Source organism: Malus sylvestris, chromosome 10 (genome assembly GCF_916048215.2).
Source record: "Malus sylvestris chromosome 10, drMalSylv7.2, whole genome shotgun sequence".
NCBI lineage: Eukaryota > Viridiplantae > Streptophyta > Magnoliopsida > Rosales > Rosaceae > Malus > Malus sylvestris.
The window spans coordinates 2,397,710-2,416,220 of record NC_062269.1 but is presented as its reverse complement, the minus strand read 5'-3'; the positions used below and the strand labels follow the sequence as shown (position 1 = coordinate 2,416,220).

The 18,511-nt window shown below is 40.2% G+C and overlaps 2 protein-coding genes across 8 annotated transcripts; both read right to left on the bottom strand.

Annotated features, from left to right (window-relative positions):
- Window positions 1-508: 508 nt before the first annotated feature.
- LOC126586197 (RNA-binding protein 2-like) lies at window positions 509-13,463 on the bottom strand. Of its 6 annotated transcripts, XM_050250915.1 has the most exons (8): window positions 13,300-13,463; window positions 13,100-13,216; window positions 5,476-5,585; window positions 5,086-5,380; window positions 4,924-4,985; window positions 4,685-4,766; window positions 4,030-4,110; window positions 565-811 (listed from the first exon to the last, which is right to left on the bottom strand). In XM_050250915.1, exons 2-8 carry the CDS (start codon window positions 13,194-13,196, stop codon window positions 792-794), a joined length of 747 nt encoding a protein of 248 aa, XP_050106872.1. In that variant the 5' UTR covers window positions 13,197-13,216; window positions 13,300-13,463; the 3' UTR covers window positions 565-791. The 6 variants fall into 6 exon arrangements, with proteins under 6 accessions (XP_050106874.1, XP_050106870.1, XP_050106869.1 ...); XM_050250916.1 differs by lacking the exon at window positions 4,030-4,110 and having other exon boundaries at window positions 565-892; XM_050250914.1 differs by lacking the exon at window positions 565-811 and having other exon boundaries at window positions 3,791-4,110; window positions 13,100-13,206.
- Window positions 13,464-13,823: 360 nt separating this feature from the next.
- Window positions 13,824-16,835, bottom strand: LOC126586196 (U-box domain-containing protein 29-like). 2 transcript variants are annotated; one of them, XM_050250910.1, is made up of 2 exons: window positions 15,563-16,835; window positions 13,824-14,492 (listed from the first exon to the last, which is right to left on the bottom strand). In XM_050250910.1, exons 1-2 carry the CDS (start codon window positions 16,771-16,773, stop codon window positions 14,390-14,392), a joined length of 1,314 nt encoding a protein of 437 aa, XP_050106867.1. In that variant the 5' UTR covers window positions 16,774-16,835; the 3' UTR covers window positions 13,824-14,389. The 2 variants fall into 2 exon arrangements, with proteins under 2 accessions (XP_050106867.1, XP_050106868.1); XM_050250911.1 differs by lacking the exon at window positions 13,824-14,492 and adding an exon at window positions 14,761-14,812.
- Window positions 16,836-18,511: the final 1,676 nt, after the last annotated feature.

Sequence of the window (18,511 nt, the reverse complement as noted above, 5' to 3'; positions counted from 1 at the left end):
TTGTAGTATAAGTGTTTCCTAAAGAAGTAACTCCAAAGAAATCATTAGTCACGTGATGTGAGAAATAGAGCGATATGTCCTAACACTATATTAATTCCAAGAAGGGTGGGGGGAGCTCTAGCAGCATAGGACTATGGGTTCTTTCATTGAAGAGGCTAACGTCTTTACAATAATTGAGACAGAGTTCAAAGCCCCTGCGATGTGTACGGTGGCATAGATTAGTCGACAACCCACTAGCTAGTGCTTAGCATTGGGAGGATGTATCATAAGCTTCAACTGCAGTCCAAAGGTAATGACTGGGAACAAATTTCTATGAGTTTCTTATGTGAGTTCATCAAATATTGTAAGGAGCATGAGCTAAGTAAAATGAGTTATGATGATTGTAGGACTTCATTAGGTTAGAATGTCCAGATAAATATATAACTAATATGGAGGGAAAATGTACGGGGACAATATGGTGGCAAGATACCCTGGCCATGGAAGTCCTCTAGTATATGAAAACAATCTATAGGGAAACTATCTCTGTACTAATTTTGCGGTAGTCTATGCACAGTACAATCTCAATTCAGAATTAAAACATTCCTTGAGTAAATTGTAGACCATGGACGTGCAAAATCAGATCGTTCAACACAACTATAAAACTGTTTCTGATTTCACTACCTAGAACAACAATGTGCATCAGAAGTGCTTACAATTAGTGTGTGCCCAAGCCTGAGCAATATATATAATGTATAAGAGCAAATGCAATCTTGATTACATCAACACGGATGTTTCTCATCACCTAATGCCTATCACCCCTTGTTACGGCCAGGTCTTGACCTGGGATCCGGGAACTGATAAAACTGCAGCCGCAAGTAATTAGAATCAGGAGCCTGTTCATCCATTTCATAACCTGCGAACGCAACACAAATGTCAGCATCGTCCAGCGTTTCAAAAACAACAAGCTCGGGAAAATAATGAGCAATCTAGTTAGTTCTACGCGATCTGGAGTGTAGAGATATTATGGACTCCAATATTAAATCACAAGAAGCCATCCATAACATTTTTGTGAACTATCTCAACCACTTTGTACCTACTATGCATGGAAGAATTTTAACATAAATTTTCCATTTACATGGTTGAATAAGGTCGATAGAAAAAAAATTTACAAACCTTTAAAGAGACAAATAAAAACAGAACGAAGAATTAAGCTTTCTTTGACACTGATAGTCACCAAGGTTGATGAAAAGAAAAAGGCAATGACCTTGCAAGGCACTCAGAGCAGTTGCTGCATGGGTTGGATTTTCAAAATCCACAAAACAAAGAATAAGAGGATCCCCGCCACGCTGCATTATGGACAAACCTGACTCTTCGTTCACAAGCCTCACTGCTTTGTATCCCACAAAATGACGAAAGATATCTTAAAGAGTAATGTAAAGGATGAGCGATTGAAAAATTATTGAGTAAAACAATAAGATTGGAAAGCAATATGCAATAATTCTTAGGCATCATAGAAGGATCATAAAGGATACGAGCTACTTCCCTCATTGTGCTGTCAGGAGGAAGTCCTTCAACATATAAAGTGCTGGATGCATCCAGAGGTAAAGGAACTGTTTCACGTCCACGCCTAGGCATTGCATCAACTGGAAGCTGATTAATAAGATTCATATTTCGACCATATGTTAATAGATCAGAAGACATAGCTCCAGGACTGGCCCTCATAGAATGATCAGCCATTGGAGGACCTGTCATTTCACCACCAACAGCCTTTCCCATTCCAGCTCCACCAAAAGTACTCGCTTCTCCAAAAGTGTACGAAGGCATTTCCTTTAAAAGCAAGTAGGATACATGTTTTAGTACAAAAACAGATATATGTATCACAAAGAAGCAACTTGAGGAAGAAGAGGCCATGTTGAATGTTCTCACTATCATAAAACCGAGTAAAATGGAAAAAAAAATATCAAGAGAATGTAGATTGAAGCAAGTCAGAAAACAGAAATTAGGAAGTGCATCAAATACAGTTGTCTCAAATAAAACAAGTGGATTGTCTAACATTATGCATATTACGTGATACACAATGAACGAAAATTGTAAAAACAGTTCATAACATAGACCGAGATTCATAGACGTTGAATCTTTAACTAAATATTCAATTACTAGGGATCCAACGGGCATTGATCCCGATCCATTCTAAACAAACTTGGCAAACCATTCTCCATGTCCCATCTCCCTTTGTCTATCTCCAATCCTATAGTTAGCCTTGCAATAAATACCTACCAAATAAGGACTATAGTCCTGGGTGGCTGGGCCACAAAGAAGAAGAAACATCAACGACGACTTGGAATCATACCAAACCAAGTCCATCCGTCTATCTAATCCAGAGGTTGCTCCTTGCACTTGCAGCTACAACTTATATGCACTGGTCCCTGGACAAGTTGTGGGACAATTTACACTTAAGTACAACAACTATTTACAGTTACCCTTTTTGCCTTTTTCTTTTATACCACAAGTACGCTATATTTAGATAACAGTCACGTTGGCACAAACAAATTGCTTAGACATTTCCTGGTTTATAAACTCAGTATCCTTTTTGCCCTAAACTCCCTTTTCCCCTCCTTTTTCTCTTCCAGTTCGACAAGGATGATAGAACAAGAAAAAAGAGTAATGGCACCAAACGAAACCCTCCAGCCCACATGGCATGTAACTGCTCAGACTTGTTCTCCAACCAAACCCTAGCTTGTTTTTACCACACACTAGAGTGTGTGTAAAACTAATGCTAAGAAAAAAAAGCAGTCTTTTGCGAAACAATGCCGAATGTTGTGCCAATTTGATGGTAATCGAAAACCAATTTATTGCCCACTTCTACTTTTCTCTTTTGTTTGAGTCTAGTGACCGAACAAACATAACCTTTAATGTTAGAGAGATTCTTCGTTGTCCTTATGTTATATTGCCCTTTCTTTGCTTAGAACTAGTTTAGGATTGATTCTGGAAAAGCTAAATGTGTTCTGTTGCGATTGGCATAAAGATAAAATATTAGAAATTCTTTTGACTCGTATAAACTATCTTTAGAGGAGCACTTGCCAAATGCTTTTTCAAGAAGCACTTTCAAATATTTTTCAATGAACACTTGGATTGTTTGTAAAGATTTAACGTGTCTACAATAAAAACACTTGTAGTATAAGTGTTTCTGAAAGAAGTAATTCCAAACGAATCATTAGTCACGTGATATGAGAGACAGCAACATACCTGACGGTATACTAATTTCAAGAAGGGTAGGGGGAAGCTCTAGCAGGATAGGATTATGGGTTGAAAGCCCATGTGATATGTACAGTGGCACATAGACTAGTCGGCAGCCCACTACCTAGTGCTTAGCATTGGGAGGACATAGTAGAGCCTGTCCTTAACTGTAGTCCAAAAGGGAAGGACTCGGATCAAATTTCTAACACCAAAAGACATGACACCATGCATTGCCCATTCTCATCACGCAGTGTCTTGCTTTTCTCCATGCAGTTGGAAGTTACAAGAAAAGACGAGTTTGATCGGTAGTCATCGGCACGTTCCCATTTTCTCCTCCTGCATTCACCTTATGTTTCTTTCCACTTATTCTCCTTTGATTTGATTTATCCAACCCTTAAACCAGGAAAAAAGGAGTTGTACAAGGAGAAAAAGCGAGCGGAAATCACTTACCATATGATATATGTAACAGAAGCCCGCAAATCCATGCTAAAAAAACACACTAGTTTTTAAAGGGTTTGTGCCTGAGAAACTTGCCACTTCTAAAAACACTTATAAATTTTGTAGACCATGGACGTGCAAAATCAGATCTCTGTTTAATTGCACAACTATAAAACTATTTCTCATTCACTACCTCGAAACAACAATGTGCATCAGAAGTGCTTACAGTTAAGTGTGTGCCCAAGCCTGAGCAATACATATATATATATATATATATATATATATGGAATGTATTAAAAGCAAATGCAATCTTGATTACATCAAAAACAGATATTTCTCATCACCTAATGCCTATTCACCTCTTGTTACGGCCAGGTCCAGACCTAGGACCAGGGAACCGAGAAAACTGCAGCCGCAAGTAATTAGAATCAGGAGCATGTTCATCCATTTCATAACCTGCAAACGCAACACAAATGTAAGCATCTTCCAGCGTTTCAAAAACCGCGAGCACGGGAAAATATAATGAGCAATACTAGTTCTACACAATCGGGAGTGTAGAGATATTATGGACTTCAATCTTAAATCACAAGAAACCATCTATAACATTTTTTTTTCAACTGCCTCAACGTCTTTACACATACTAAAACACTATGCATGGAATTACATGAATGTCAGCATCTTCCAGCAACACAAATGTCAGCATCTTCCAGCTTTTCAAAAACAACAAACATGGGAAAATAATGAGCAATCCAGCTAGTTCTACACGATATGTAGTGTAGAGATATTATGAACTCCAATATTAAATCACAAGAAGCCATCTATAACATTTTTATGAACTGCCTCAACCTCTTTACACCTACTATGCATGGAAGAATTTTAACATAAATTTACCCTTTACATGATTGAATAAGGTATGATAGAAAATAACACTTGTGAAGCTATAAAGGAAACAAATAAAAACAGAAAGAAAGAATTAAGCTTTCTTTGACACTGATAGTCACCAAGGTTGATGACAATAAAAAGCAATCACCTTGCAAGGCACTCAGAGCAGTTGCTGCACAGGCTGGATTTTCAAAATCCACAAAACAAAGAATAAGAGGATCCCCGCCACGCTGCATTATGGACAAACCGGAATATTAGTGTGAAGAAAGATTATAAACTTCCCAAGAGTCGAACCAAGTAGCACAACGACAATCTCAAGTCAGAGTGATCAAGAAAAACAGAATGACTAAGAAAAGTAATTGTTTACAATAATCCACCCCCACATACGTGTTTGGACTCTTTGCTCACAAGCCTCACTGCTTTGTATCCCACAAAAGGACGAAAGATATCTTAAGAGTTATGTAAAGGAGGAGCGATGGAAAAACTATTGAGTTAAACAATAAGATTGGAAAGCAATATGCAATAATTCTTAAGCATCATAAAGGATACGAGCTACTTCCCTCCTTGTGCTGTCAGGAGGAAGTCCTTCAACATATAAAGTGCTGGATGCATCCAGAGGTAAAGGAACTGTTTCACGTCCAGGCCTAGGCATTGAATCAACTGGGAGCTGATTAGCAAGATTCATATTTCGACCATTTGTTAGTACATCAGAAGACATAGCTCCAGGACGGCCCCTCATAGAATGATCAGCCATTGGAGGACCTGTCATTCCACCACCAACAGCCCTTCCCATTCCAGCTCCACCAAAAGTACTCGCTTCTCCAGAAGTGTACGAAGCCATTTCCTTTAGAAGCAAGTAGGACAAATGTTTTAGTACAGAAACAGAGAGATGTAACACAAATAATAATAGGCATAGTTTCAAATGCTTAAGAAAGTCACCGCATTCTGAAGATAACGGTCATATGCTGATCCGATTGATCTGTTATCCTTTACAGTCCTAGGACCACCAAGATCATCCTCTCGCGCAAAATAACCATGCATCTCTTGACCTGAAGACAGGTTGACAATACAGAAAAGTAAGAGCCTATCAGGTGATGTTTTACAAAACCATCTGCATAAAAACCTTTCAGAAAATGAAAATGATATAACATTCTTGTAATTTAACATTAGATAATGCATCTGGTAGAATAGTTTGAAAAAATGTTTCTAAAAACAAAAACAGTGAAAATGTGTTCAGTGCTAGTATGAGAAAAAAATTAAATTACTGAATTTGTATTAGGCAGCAATATTTTGAAAAACTATTTTCAACTAAATATTATAATCAAAGTTCAAACACGTAACTAATGTAAACACATTTTGACAAGACGTATCAATGAACCACAACAACAACAACAACAACAAAGCCTTTTCCCACTAAGTGGGGTCGGCTATATGAATCCTAGAACGCCATTGCGCTCGGTTTTGTGTCATGTCCTCCGTTAGAACCAAGTACTCTAAGTCTTTTCTTAGAGTCTCTTCCAAAGTTTTCCTAGGTCTTCCTCTACCCCTTTGGCCCTGAACCTCTGTCCCGTAGTCACATCTTCGAACCGGAGCGTCAGTAGGCCTTCTTTGCACATGTCCAAATCACCGGAACCGATTTTCTCTCATCTTTCCTTCAATTTCGGCCACTCCTACTTTACCTCAAATATCCTCATTTCCAATCTTATCATTTCTTGTGTGCCCACACATCCCACGAAGCATCCTCGTCTCCGCCACACCCATTTTGTGTACGTGTTGATGCTTCACCGCCCAACATTCTGTGCCATACAACATCGCTGGCCTTATTGCCGTCCTATAAAATTTTCCCTTGAGCTTCAGTGGCCTACGACGGTCACACAACCCGCCGGATGCACTCTTACACTTCATCTATCCAACTTCTATTCCATGGTTGAGATCTCTCTCTAATTCTCCGTTCTCTTGCACGATATATCCTAGGTAGCGAAAACGGTCGCTTTTTGTGATCTTCGCTAGATTGCTCCGATCATTAGTGTGGATAAGTATATAAATGGATATAGATAGGAAAGCAAACACAAGATGTACGTGGTTCACCCAGATTGGCTACGTCCACGGAATAGAGGAGTTCTCATTAATTGTGAAGGGTTTACACAAGTACATAGGTTCAAGCTTTCCTTTAGTGAGTACAGGTGAATGATTTAGTACAAATGACATTAGAAAATATTGTGGGAGAATGATCTCGTAATCACGAAACTTCTAAGTATCGGAATGTGGTATCGTCTTGACTTGCCTTATCTGTCTCATAGGTAGATGTGGCATCTTCTCTGGAAGTACTCTTCCTCCATCCAGGGGTGGTATCTTTAACTGGTGGAGATGCACAAGGTAATGTATCAATTTCACTTGAAGCTTACTTGTAGTTTCAGGCTTGGTCAAGCGCGATACAAACCATGTAGTAGGAGTCCCTCAAGTTGCCGAGCTAGGGGATTTGCTGAAAGAGGTGACAGACAAGGTAAGCAATCAGAGCTCCGGCTGATTGTTCACATTCTCCCTATCTTGCAGGCAGCATGAAGGATAAAGAGAATAAAAATGAGAAGAGATGATATGGGATACTTTTGCTTTTGAAGAAGTAACTTTCCACAGGCTTATTCTTGAACTGAGCTGGAGGGTTTTCTGGTTTCCTCCAGAGTATAAGGCCGACTGAAGAATTTGAGGGTCAAAACAAGTCCATCAAATCTAGAGTACGTTCGACCCTACTGATATGGGATACTTTTGCTTTGACAGAGTAATGGATGTATCGGCACGTGTGCTGTTACGCTTGTCTCCACATGCTTCCTTGTATCCTTCTCACTTGCCCTATCTGTTCCTCAGGCAGATGCGGTATCTTCCCTGGAAGCATAAGATGTTGAAGATGAGTACTCGAGAGCAATGCCAGGTAAGTAAGTTCCAGGCAGTCAGTTCCTGGCTGGAAGCTTGATTCCAAGTGCTGACTGATTGCTCTCTTTCTCCTTGTCTTGCAGGTAAGAACAAGGCCAAAGGAAAAGACAGGGAAAAAGCATGATATGGGATACTCTTGCTTTTAACCCTGATGATATGAGATATTCTTGCTCTAGTATAACTTGTTTGCAGAGGTATTATCGGGGGGAAAGAAAGCTGAATATTTCGAAAGGCTTCGTTGAGAGTGCCCTCTCATATATGAGGAAGGGTTGAGCATTTTTGCAGGTCTGTCTGTCCGTTGGGGATGGAGGTTGACATATATAGGAGTCTCCTTAACAACAAGTAGTAATGCTATTCCTTTACCCTGTCAGAGCACTTTGAAAAAGTGGTCTGTGGTATGTGGAAAGCTGATGTTGCGTGTGAAGATTACAGACAGCTTTATCCAAGGAGATCCGGCTCTTGTAGTTGGGAAAGTGTTGCCTCTTCGGTTTTCGAACAAGCAATCCTATCAGGGATCTGGCTCTCGAGATTCGGAGAACGATGTCTCTTCGATTTTTGAGAAAGTAATCATGTTGGGAGTCTGGCTCTCGAGATTCGGAGGGCGGTGCCTCTTCGATTTTGGAGCAAGCAATCTTGTTGGGAGTGTTTTCTCGAATGTGAGTAAAGGTTGGGCATGTTTGCTAGTCTACCTTGCCACGAAGCACAGAGGTTGACACACAGGGACTTTCCAATTATCCAGCAATGGTACTGTTTCTTTACCCTCTCTTCGATTTTTGAGAAAGTAGTCATGTTGGGAGTCTGGCTCTCGAGATTCGGAGGACGGTGCCTCTTCGATTTTGGAGCAAGCAATCTTGTTGGGAGTGTTTTCTCGAATGTGAGTAAAGGTTGGGCATGTTTGCTAGTCTACCTTGCCACGAAGCACAGAGGTTGACACACAAGGACTTTCCAATTATCCAGCAGTGATACTGTTCCTTTACCCTTGTGGGTAATAATATGGGGTAGCTAGACCTTCAAAATTTATGTGTCTAAACTTTGTTAGTGCTGTTTCTTTGCTATTCTTTTACCCGTCTTGGTCAGAGCGATGTAGTGGAAGCTGCAAGCTTCACGTGCTCAACTTTGGCAGAGAACTTTGGCAAAGTTATCTGTGATACACATGAACTACTATTGCGTGTGGGAAGTGGGTGATTGAACAGTAAGACTCATGTGCTTTCTACTTCACCAGAAGTCTTCGACAGAATGCCCATAATTTCCGCAAAGCTGAGTGTGCGTGTGACAGGTGCTGCCAAGGCTGGAAAAGTAGGTGCCTCTTCGATTTCTGAGATCGGCCCTCGTGGTCTCTGAGCAGCCCAACTTTTGAGAAAGCAAGCGCCTCTTCGATTTCTGAGATCGGCCTTCGTGGTCTTTGAGCAGCCCAACTTTTGAGAAAGCAGACGCCTCTTCGATTTCTGAGATCGACCCTCGTGGTCTCTAAGCAGCCCAGCTTTTGAGAAAGCAAACGCCTCTTCGATTTCTGAGCAGGCGCCTCTTCGATTTCTGAAGCTCCGTCGAGTGCAGATTTTTATAGGGGCTGGCATTAAGTTCCAAAGCACACTTGAATCTCCACCAGTAGAAGCTCCATTCTTACACTTCTAAGATCTTGATTTGTTCGACCTCTTCTCTCTTCAACACCTTTGAAAATGTCTGGCCCCTCCGACCGTCGTTTTGACTTGAACCTTGTTGAAGAGGCAGCCCCGCCTTCTCCAGACAACATATGGCGCCCATCCTTCGTCTCCCCTACTGGTCCTCTTACCGTTGGGGATTCCGTTATGAAGAATGATATGACCGCTGCGGTGGTGGCCAGGAACCTTCTCACTCCCAAAGATAACAGACTACTTTCCAAACGATCTGATGAGTTAGCTGTTAAGGATTCTCTGGCTCTCAGTGTTCAGTGTGCAGGTTCTGTGTCTAATATGGCCCAACGCCTATTTGCTCGAACCCGCCAAGTTGAATCATTGGCGGCTGAAGTGATGAGTCTCAAACAGGAGATTAGAGGGCTCAAGCATGAGAATAAATAGTTGCACCGTCTCGCACATGACTATGCTACAAACATGAAGAGGAAGCTGAACCAGATGAAGGAATCTGATGGTCAGGTTTTACTTGATCATCAGAGATTTGTGGGTTTGTTCCAAAGGCATTTATTGCCTTCGTCTTCTGGGGCTGTACCGCGTAATGAAGCTCCAAATGATCAACCTCTGATGCCTCCTCCTTCTAGGGTTCTGTCCAGTACTGAGGCTCCGAATGATCCCCCTCCGGTGCCTTCTCTTTCTGGGGCTCTACCGACTGCTGCGACTTCTCCTAAGCAACCTTTGTGAAGGCTCTCTCTTGTTTGTTTATTTTGACTCATGTATATGTACATATTTGTAGCTTATTGGGGATATCAATAAATAAGTTTTCCTTCATTTCAACGTATTGTGTTAAATACACCAAAGCCTTCTTCGCTAAGTTCTTTGAATTTTCTTTTGTTGGAGCTTTGTGAGTGGAACATGTAGGTTGAGGTAGTGTTCCCTTAATTTCCTGAGTGAGGAAAACTTCTCGGTTGGAGACTTGGAAAATCCAAGTCACTGAGTGGGATCGGCTACATGAATCTTAGAACGCCATTGTGCTCGGTCCTGTGTCATGTCCTTCGTTAGATCCAAGTACTCTAAGTCTTTTCTTAGAGTCTCTTCCAAAGTTTTCCTAGGTCTTCCTCTACCCCTTCGGCCCTGAACCTCTGTCCCATAGTCGCATCTTCTAATCGGAGCGTCAGTAGGCCTTCTTTGCACATGTCCAAACCACCGTAACCGATTTTCTCTCATCTTTCCTTCAATTTCGGCTACTCCTACTTTACCCCGGATATCCTCATTCCTAATCTTATCCTTTCTCGTGTGCCCACACATCCAACGAAGCATCCTCATCTCCGCTACACCCATTTTGTGTACGTGTTGATGCTTCACCGCCCAACATTCTGTGCCATACAGCATCGCCGGCCTTATTGCCGTCCTATAAAATTTTCCCTTGAGCTTCAGTGACATACGGCGGTCACACAACACGCCGGATGCACTCTTCCACTTCATCCATCCAGCGGAATATATTAAAACATTGTGAGTTAAGAGCCCTTTTAAACGGCACAATAGTGAAATTGATTTATCCCATGCCCGCATCAAAGCTAACCAAAACCATTGTGAGTTAGAGCCCTATTAAATGGAACATTCATATCAATAAACATCCAACATCAGACCTATATCCAATACACGTGCAGTATAACCATTTCAGATTTAAAAGCAATAAAAAAATAAAGCAACACCAAAACGAGATAAAGAAACAGATACAAGTACAGTATAACCATTCCGACACCAAAACAAAACCGATACAATAAAATAAAGCTGCATCCAACATCGCTCTATATCCCATACAAGTACGGTATAACTATCCCCGTTTAAACTGAAACCAAGTCTGATTCACCATCTTCAGTTTCTCCATTTTACAAGTTCTACCAAATTCTTGACCACTCCAGTTTAAATTGAAATAATACCAAACTCTACCATCCAAATTTATCACTAACAATTATTCACGTCCAACTTATTATATTGAAAACAACCCACAACCAAATGTTTTCAAATCAGAGACGAGACGACAACATTGCGGGGGCGGGGGCGGGGGAGGTTGAGAAGAGGTTCCACATATTGGTTTCGATGAATGGGTCAGGTGTTCGGAGTGGGGCTGGAGTGCAGGTTTTGAGGGTGTAGAGAGAAAGTGGGAGAGATGAGGAGGCAAAGAGAGATGGAGAAAGAAAGGAAGAGAGAGGCGATAGGGTGTTTGGTTTTTTGGTATAGGTTTTTGAGAGCAGATATACGTGAAAAGTGAGGACCAACAACAGAGCCTCTGAGGATGACAGAAACATTTATTCCAGTTGAAAGGTTCCTTTTTTTGTTTCTAACTACTCACCATGTTTCACAATCCCCCTGAAAACAACATAAATAGTGGAATGGTTGTTTCCTAACTTGAAGAACAAAAGTTGAGATCATTTTACAGAATATGTTTCCCATGTTTAACAAACTTAATGCACCAAGCGCATAATTTACCTATATTTAAAGGCACAACATTGAGAAAACATTAACAAATAGACCCTAATTCAGCTGTATATATTACAACTATAGAACAAGAGAAAAGGCATAAAAAATAAAAAAGCAGATGGAAGAACTTAAATCAAGAAACCAATTGAGAAGCATGAGGTGGAAGTAGAGTATGCCCCGTCAATTAACAAGGTAAAAACCTAATCTTTAATGTGCAGAGTTAGACCCAAGGTGCGGAATGAACAATATCACTACTAACAACTAGGTGGTATTTGAACAAGTAAAACTGCCACCAATGTTCAAAAGTACAAAGAAAACATACCAATCAAAACATCTACATACAATATACAAGTCTAGGCTTTTGATCAGTGACTAAGAAGTTATAACAAGAACAACTCAGCAAACAAATAACTAAATGAAAAAAAAGGGGAATTTGGTTATATCAAAATGTATACCAATAATATGCATCAATTTGTATATAAACATAATTGCATTATAAATATGTATGGAGGATCTTATTACCATAATTATTGAAGAATAGTATTAGATTGGAAGACTGACCGCACTAAAAGGAAAGAATCTACTTGATAATTTCAGAGGTTTGGGGTTTGGTTGGGTTCAGGAAAAGATCCATTCTTAAGTACCTTGCAATGTAATTGGAAACCTGAATGATTTTGTAGTAGTTTCCATTTTCACACAGGTCTTAGCAAACACACCGAACAAGGTTTTCCCCCCTTGAACATAACTTAATAACAACCAGTAACTTCTAAAACTACCGCTAATGTGGAAATCATTCAAAAGTTGCTCTAAATATGAAATCCAGTAAATAATATCATTAACAATGGACCGAAGGAAACATGAAGGCCAAAAACTGTGATCTGGTTACAAAGAAAATAATAACAGAAATCATATGCTTAGTAAAGCTTTCGTGGAAGATACATTATTATATGGAATCATACGAGTATGAGTGTTGATCGCAATTGTAGTAAGTGGAACAGATAGGCTAAGACTATATTATATGCTTCAAGAAGAACCCGAAGATGTAAGAGTACACATGGAACTATGGAAGCAAAACATTTATTGTAATTTTTATAAAAGAAAAGAAAAGAGACACCTAGCTACAAAACCAGAATCTGCATATCTACTAGAGTAAGGGGAGATACATACAAGCAGAGTCATCAGACAACTGAACTGGAATCCTTTGTCTAGATACCCTTGACCCTTCACATAAATTTCACCACTTTGAAACATAATTTACATTGAAACCCGAAACCCATCAAGAACCACTAAAGTAAAAACACTTATAACACGAAGAAGCAGACTTTGGCCTAGCTAAGTTGGATCGAGCAGTGTGCTCCCATCTGCACCCAAGTTCGAATCCCCCTCTCCCCATAGTTTCGATTAGATTATAATATCGCTCGAATTATAAACAAGAAGTCAGAAATTAAATGGTTTGACAACTAAATCTATAATGCAAACGAATGCAATCGCAATTTCATCTAATTAAAGAAAAAAACTATGAGAAATGGCCACAGAGGAGTTACCGTAGTCGGAACGAGGTCGTTTATGCACGCCGCCAGAGGGACCCAGTTGATGCTGCTGCTGCTGCTGCTGCTGGCGGTTCCATAGGCCGTCCCCCATTTCAGTTTTCCTGCAAATTTCTGAATTTCAGCAAAAAAAATTAAGCAATTACAACATGGTAAAAGTAACTTAAAAATTTTGTTAAAACCCTAATCTGGTTAACCTCGTTGGCGATTCGAATTCGGGAACCCTGATTTGGTCAAGCTTTTTCCCGCAACAGCTTCAGCTTCTGTGTTTTTATTTCTTTATTCAGTGACCTGCTTTTGCTTCTTCGATCGATTTTTCACGGAAAAGGATCCTCGCCGACGACTCAGATCGCTTGTGTATCATTTTGTGTGGCTTTGCTGCGGGAGGCCTCACTGGTTCCCCTCCAGAATCCAATAGTGTTTCGGCACGTGTTCATGATCACACTTGGAACGCCCTGGTTGGCTTTTCCAAGTTAAGGAGCGAGTCAGATTGCACTCATGGTCCCGTTAGTTTAAATCGGATTATCACTTACCTCCCTTTAACCTTTTTCTTTTCACTTTCGTCCTTTGTACTTACAGTTTGTTAGCTCCGTTATTTCAGTCCGTCAAATGAGACAATGGAGCAACCAAAGATTCTTGTTCGACGTCCTTTTCTCAGGAATTCGGAGGATCCCATAATTATGTCTGTTCATTTACATCGTGTGGTCAGAAATCATTTAAAATTTAAAATTTAAAATTAAATATAAATAGTATAGAAGCATAACTGGAGTAATACAATCAAAGTCAGTCATCATGTGGTATATACGTGTGTCAAACAGCTGTTTCTGATTCGTAACGTTCCTTATATTGTAACCAGCGGAACTAAGGAGATATAACTGTCCATTGTGATCAACGTTGAGTGACTCATTGTCTCCAGCCCTGTACGTCCCACTATTTGAGTAAGCATACGGATCAATCAGGTTCTAATATAATTGGACACTCCAGGTACATCTCTAGGTTCCCATCACGCTACATTGAAGGTCTAAATCTTCCGCTTGCATGATTTGTGTCGGAGATGCTGGAGACAAGCTTCTTTCTAGCCAGCAATCGCTGGCCAGATACAATGGTATCGGTTGGAGTATCAAAACTCTGCCAAATGATATTTGAGTCCGAGTTGTAGAGGACAAAGTTACCAGAATCGAGCATGGAAGCCGAGGCAGCAGGCTCATAAAAATGGTTGCTGATACAACTCGGTTATCTGGCGCCATGACCCTTATTCCTTCACCACTTCAAAACAGCTTTACATTGTTAGAGAGTCACATCGGAGCATCGCAATTTGTTGTCCATACGATTGTTTTCTGCTGGATTTTCGCAAACCAAATGCCTACAACGGCCAAGTTGTTGCCTTACCCTGTAAAATTCCAACGCAAACTAGCCTGAATTTGTCTCCTTATTTAGTGTTTTTTCTTTACAATCATTTTTGTCTCGTTTTTGAAATTAAATATATACTGTTCTAAGAGCAACGATTTTGTAGTTTGTTTACCAGGGATACGAAAATAAGCCATGTTACGTTTGACACTCGTGCATAGCTCAACAACTCATATTTTTTCATACAGGTTCATTGCCCAGAACTACCTCACCCACAAAAGAGAGGACGACTTCTATGGCATGGATACATTTTCACTAAGATAGTCTCATGCCAAATATACAACATTATGTGTAAATTTCTCTCTGCATGGTATTGTATTATTGGTATAAAACGTAGTTGAGGCAATACAACTGTGACTTGTAAGTCCACTCTAAAAAAAAAGCATACAATTATTTGATCACAATTACACCAAAATTACTTAGAAATAAATTTGAACTTAAGACCAATTAAATTTACCCAAGTATACAATAGATCTCCTTACGTTCTCTTACTTAACAAGTTATAACTTGCAAATCATATCAAAACTTGCCCCTTTTACGATGGATTGGATTCTTGTCCCTAATCCTTTTTCAAAGTCCAAACAAATTCATCATGAAACTTTTCTGAATTAACAATAAAAGAAACAACAAATCAAAAAAGAAGATTAACATGAGATTAACAAAAAGTTGTTTATTTCTTCATTCTTTTAATCACTTAAGCCATCTTATCAACATAATTTTGCATATTCACATCCCCACAAACCCGAGAAATTTTTCCGGAAACACAGCACATACAATTTCTTGGAATTTTTTTTTTAAAGTTTCCAACGAATTGTAATACTATTCTTAATATACCGGGCCGTGTTCACAGCACATAAAAATATCTCTACTAATCATACAACATCAATCACATAATGATGATCAATGACTACAAAACTAAAAAGAATTTTCCTTTTTGTTTCTATAAATTTTTTTTATCCAAATTCACAATTTCCAAAAAAAAATTAAATGAGCAAGATTATCATCATGAACAATTTCTAACAAGGCATGATATGTATAGTCTTGGTGTCATACCTCAACCCCAACCCTAACCCAACACTCAAAACTTTGACCAAATCCCCACACATCCTCCTCACAAAATGCCCCTCCCCATACCCACTCTGCATCACCAACAACACCTTCGCCACCACATTTCCTCCCGCCACGCTCTCCCTCGCCCTCTTGTCCCCCAACATGCAGCACACGCTCCACAGCACCGCCACGCCGTCCTCCGTCGCCCCCCTCGACACCTTCATCAGCCTCTCCGCCACCGCCTCCGCGCACTTCTCCTCCCCGCTGATCGCCGACCGGCCCTCGGCGCACGTGGCAATGGTGGATAACAGCTTCAAAGACTTCTCCGCAAGGGGAGTGCTGGTGTCCGGATTTAACAGCGTTGATGTTATGACTCGGACGAGTCCGAACCGGACGAGCTCGGCTTTAATTGACCGATTCACGGACAATGATGCTAAGCACGAGAAAACGGCGCCGTATAGGTCTTGACAGGTTTCCAAGCTCAATAGATCGTTGAGTACGGACAATAAGCCTTCCTTCTCTGCGATTAATCGTTTCGACTCGGCGTCGAGCGCGATCGAATCCAAAACCCTGACGTATTCGATCTTCGAGCTCAGGCTGCCTTTCTGCAGTACCAATCGAATCGAAGCGAGGTAACTGCCGTTGCTCTTCGCAATAAATCGGCTCAATTGCTCGTTGACTCCGCTTTGAGGCAAAATCGAATCCAAAACCTTAATTACCGATTCGAGAACTTCGATTTCGACGCCTTCTCTGTTCAGAATCCCCACAATGGCGGAGACGAAGCCGTCGAAATTCGCCACAAACCTCCGGTTCTCCTCGCCGACCCTCGCGAAATCGGCAGTCTTCGACAATGAGTGTACGATATTTTGGCTGAATTTCTCAGTCTCGTTCTCATTGCTGAGAAATTGAACAAGGGAGGCGAGGTGCTGGGAGGACAGAGAGGGAGAGGAGGCCGGCGAGGAAGGGCCGTGGGACTGGGCCCAGAGGTTGATGAGACGGCGGAGGGTGAGGTTGGGGATGACGTCTTTGGACTGGAGGATCTGCATGGTGGCGGGGCAGGTGTCGTGGCCGGATTCGAGCCAGTGCTGGATGCTGGCGCGGTCGTAGGTGACGCCGGTGCAGAGGCTGACGGGGGAGCGCATGACGTCCATGGAGATGGGGCAGCGGAAGAGGTTGGGAACGGTGATGTAGAGGTGGTCCCGCTCCCTCCCCATTTTTAGTGGCGAGTTGATTGTTTGGTGCTCCAGAGTTTCTCAGACGGAGAGGTTTGAGTTTGTTGTGTTTTGGAAGGAAGTGGAGGTTGGAGGAGTTTTTGAGGACGAAGGTGACGTCGTCGTTTTGACTCGGTGGTGGTGGGACAGGGGTGTGTATGTAAATACGACTAAATTAGACGTTGGTCAAATGTGGGCCTGTTGTTGCTTAGTTAAGTATTGGGTTTGTATCCGCGTGAAATTAACTTGCAAATGGAGGGAAAATGCAGTTAAAGAAGGGCGGAATTCCACTAATGCCCATGAGCTGATGGGATTTGTACCTTCTTAGTCTTCATGCACACTTTATTTCTAGTATTTGAATTAAATGAGAATCGATAGATTAAAATAAATAGAGATGCGTAGAGTGAGGAAAATTGTACGAAAATCATTTTCTTTTATTTTTCGTAAGTCCATATTTTAGTTTTATTATTTGTTTTTGTTATAGTAGTTTTGTTAATCAATTGGGAATAATATTAAGAAGTAAAATAAAGTTATATCAAGAGTTAATTGATGCTAGTGTAGCCAAAGCCTACAAGTGTGAGTACGGAATTAAAGTGACCAGCTAGTACTATGATTTAATGATAATTATCTCTATTTTCAAGTGAGTCGTCTCAGGTTTTGCTCATATGGATCGTGATGATGTATTATATTCGGGTTGAGTTCGATATTTAGTTAACAGCTAACCCCTTATGTGGCATGGTTCAATCCCCACACCTCTTGAGTAGAAAATCATTCTCTAAAAAAAAATTCCAGTTTGAATATTATGCTATTGTAATTGATTAAATAATTTTTCAGTTTGAAAATTTTAATTAACTTCTTTGGCTGAAAAAAAATAAATAAAAAAAAGTTGTTTATAAAAGAATAGGAATCACATGTGACTAGTGGGACTAAGGGAAAGAATCGACTGTACGTTTCATGTTAGTCGAGGACTAGAAACATCAAATGCCATATATGGGTATGGTGCTATGTCATCGTGTACGACTTTGTAAGTGTGGATGTGGAAATTGGAACACGGGATATAGAAAGGAGAAAAAAATCTAGTTTGATTGTAAATTTTAAAGACTAAAGTGTTATTTAGTACTACGAGTTAATGATATTAATTTTCACTTATAAGTAAGGTCTTAGTTTCAATTCTCGTCAAAGATGAATTTAAATAACATTATTATAGCTAGTTACGTGTGAAATTTAACATGTTATCTCAATCATTTGATATAAATAATATCGTTTGCTAAAGAAAAAAAAAAAAAAAAAAGGAGGAGAGCGAAGACGTTGGAGCATAGAATTTTGTCCGCCGAGTATGACCGTAGAGAAATGTGGACTATGGAGGAGTGCTCGTTCTTCGGGTCTTCTCTTCTGACTTTTGAGACAATAAGACCAAAGACTATATGGCTCTCTTGTGTGTGTACACATACTAATTTTTTAATATATATTAGCTTACTTGTTGGGACAAAAAATTCAAATTGATAAGTTATTATAAAGCTAGCTAAAAGACATACACTGGCAAATAAAACTATAGGATTATAGTCAATATTGTTACATTTAATATTGATGTAGTATAATTGGGTAAATTTTGGTAGATTTGAATTAGGATTTCTATGTAATTTAGATGATTTTTTTTTCTATTAGACTATGTATTTTTGGTGAGCAAGTTTGCTTCTCCTTTTTGTTTACTATAAACAAAGGTATTGGCACAAGGGAACAT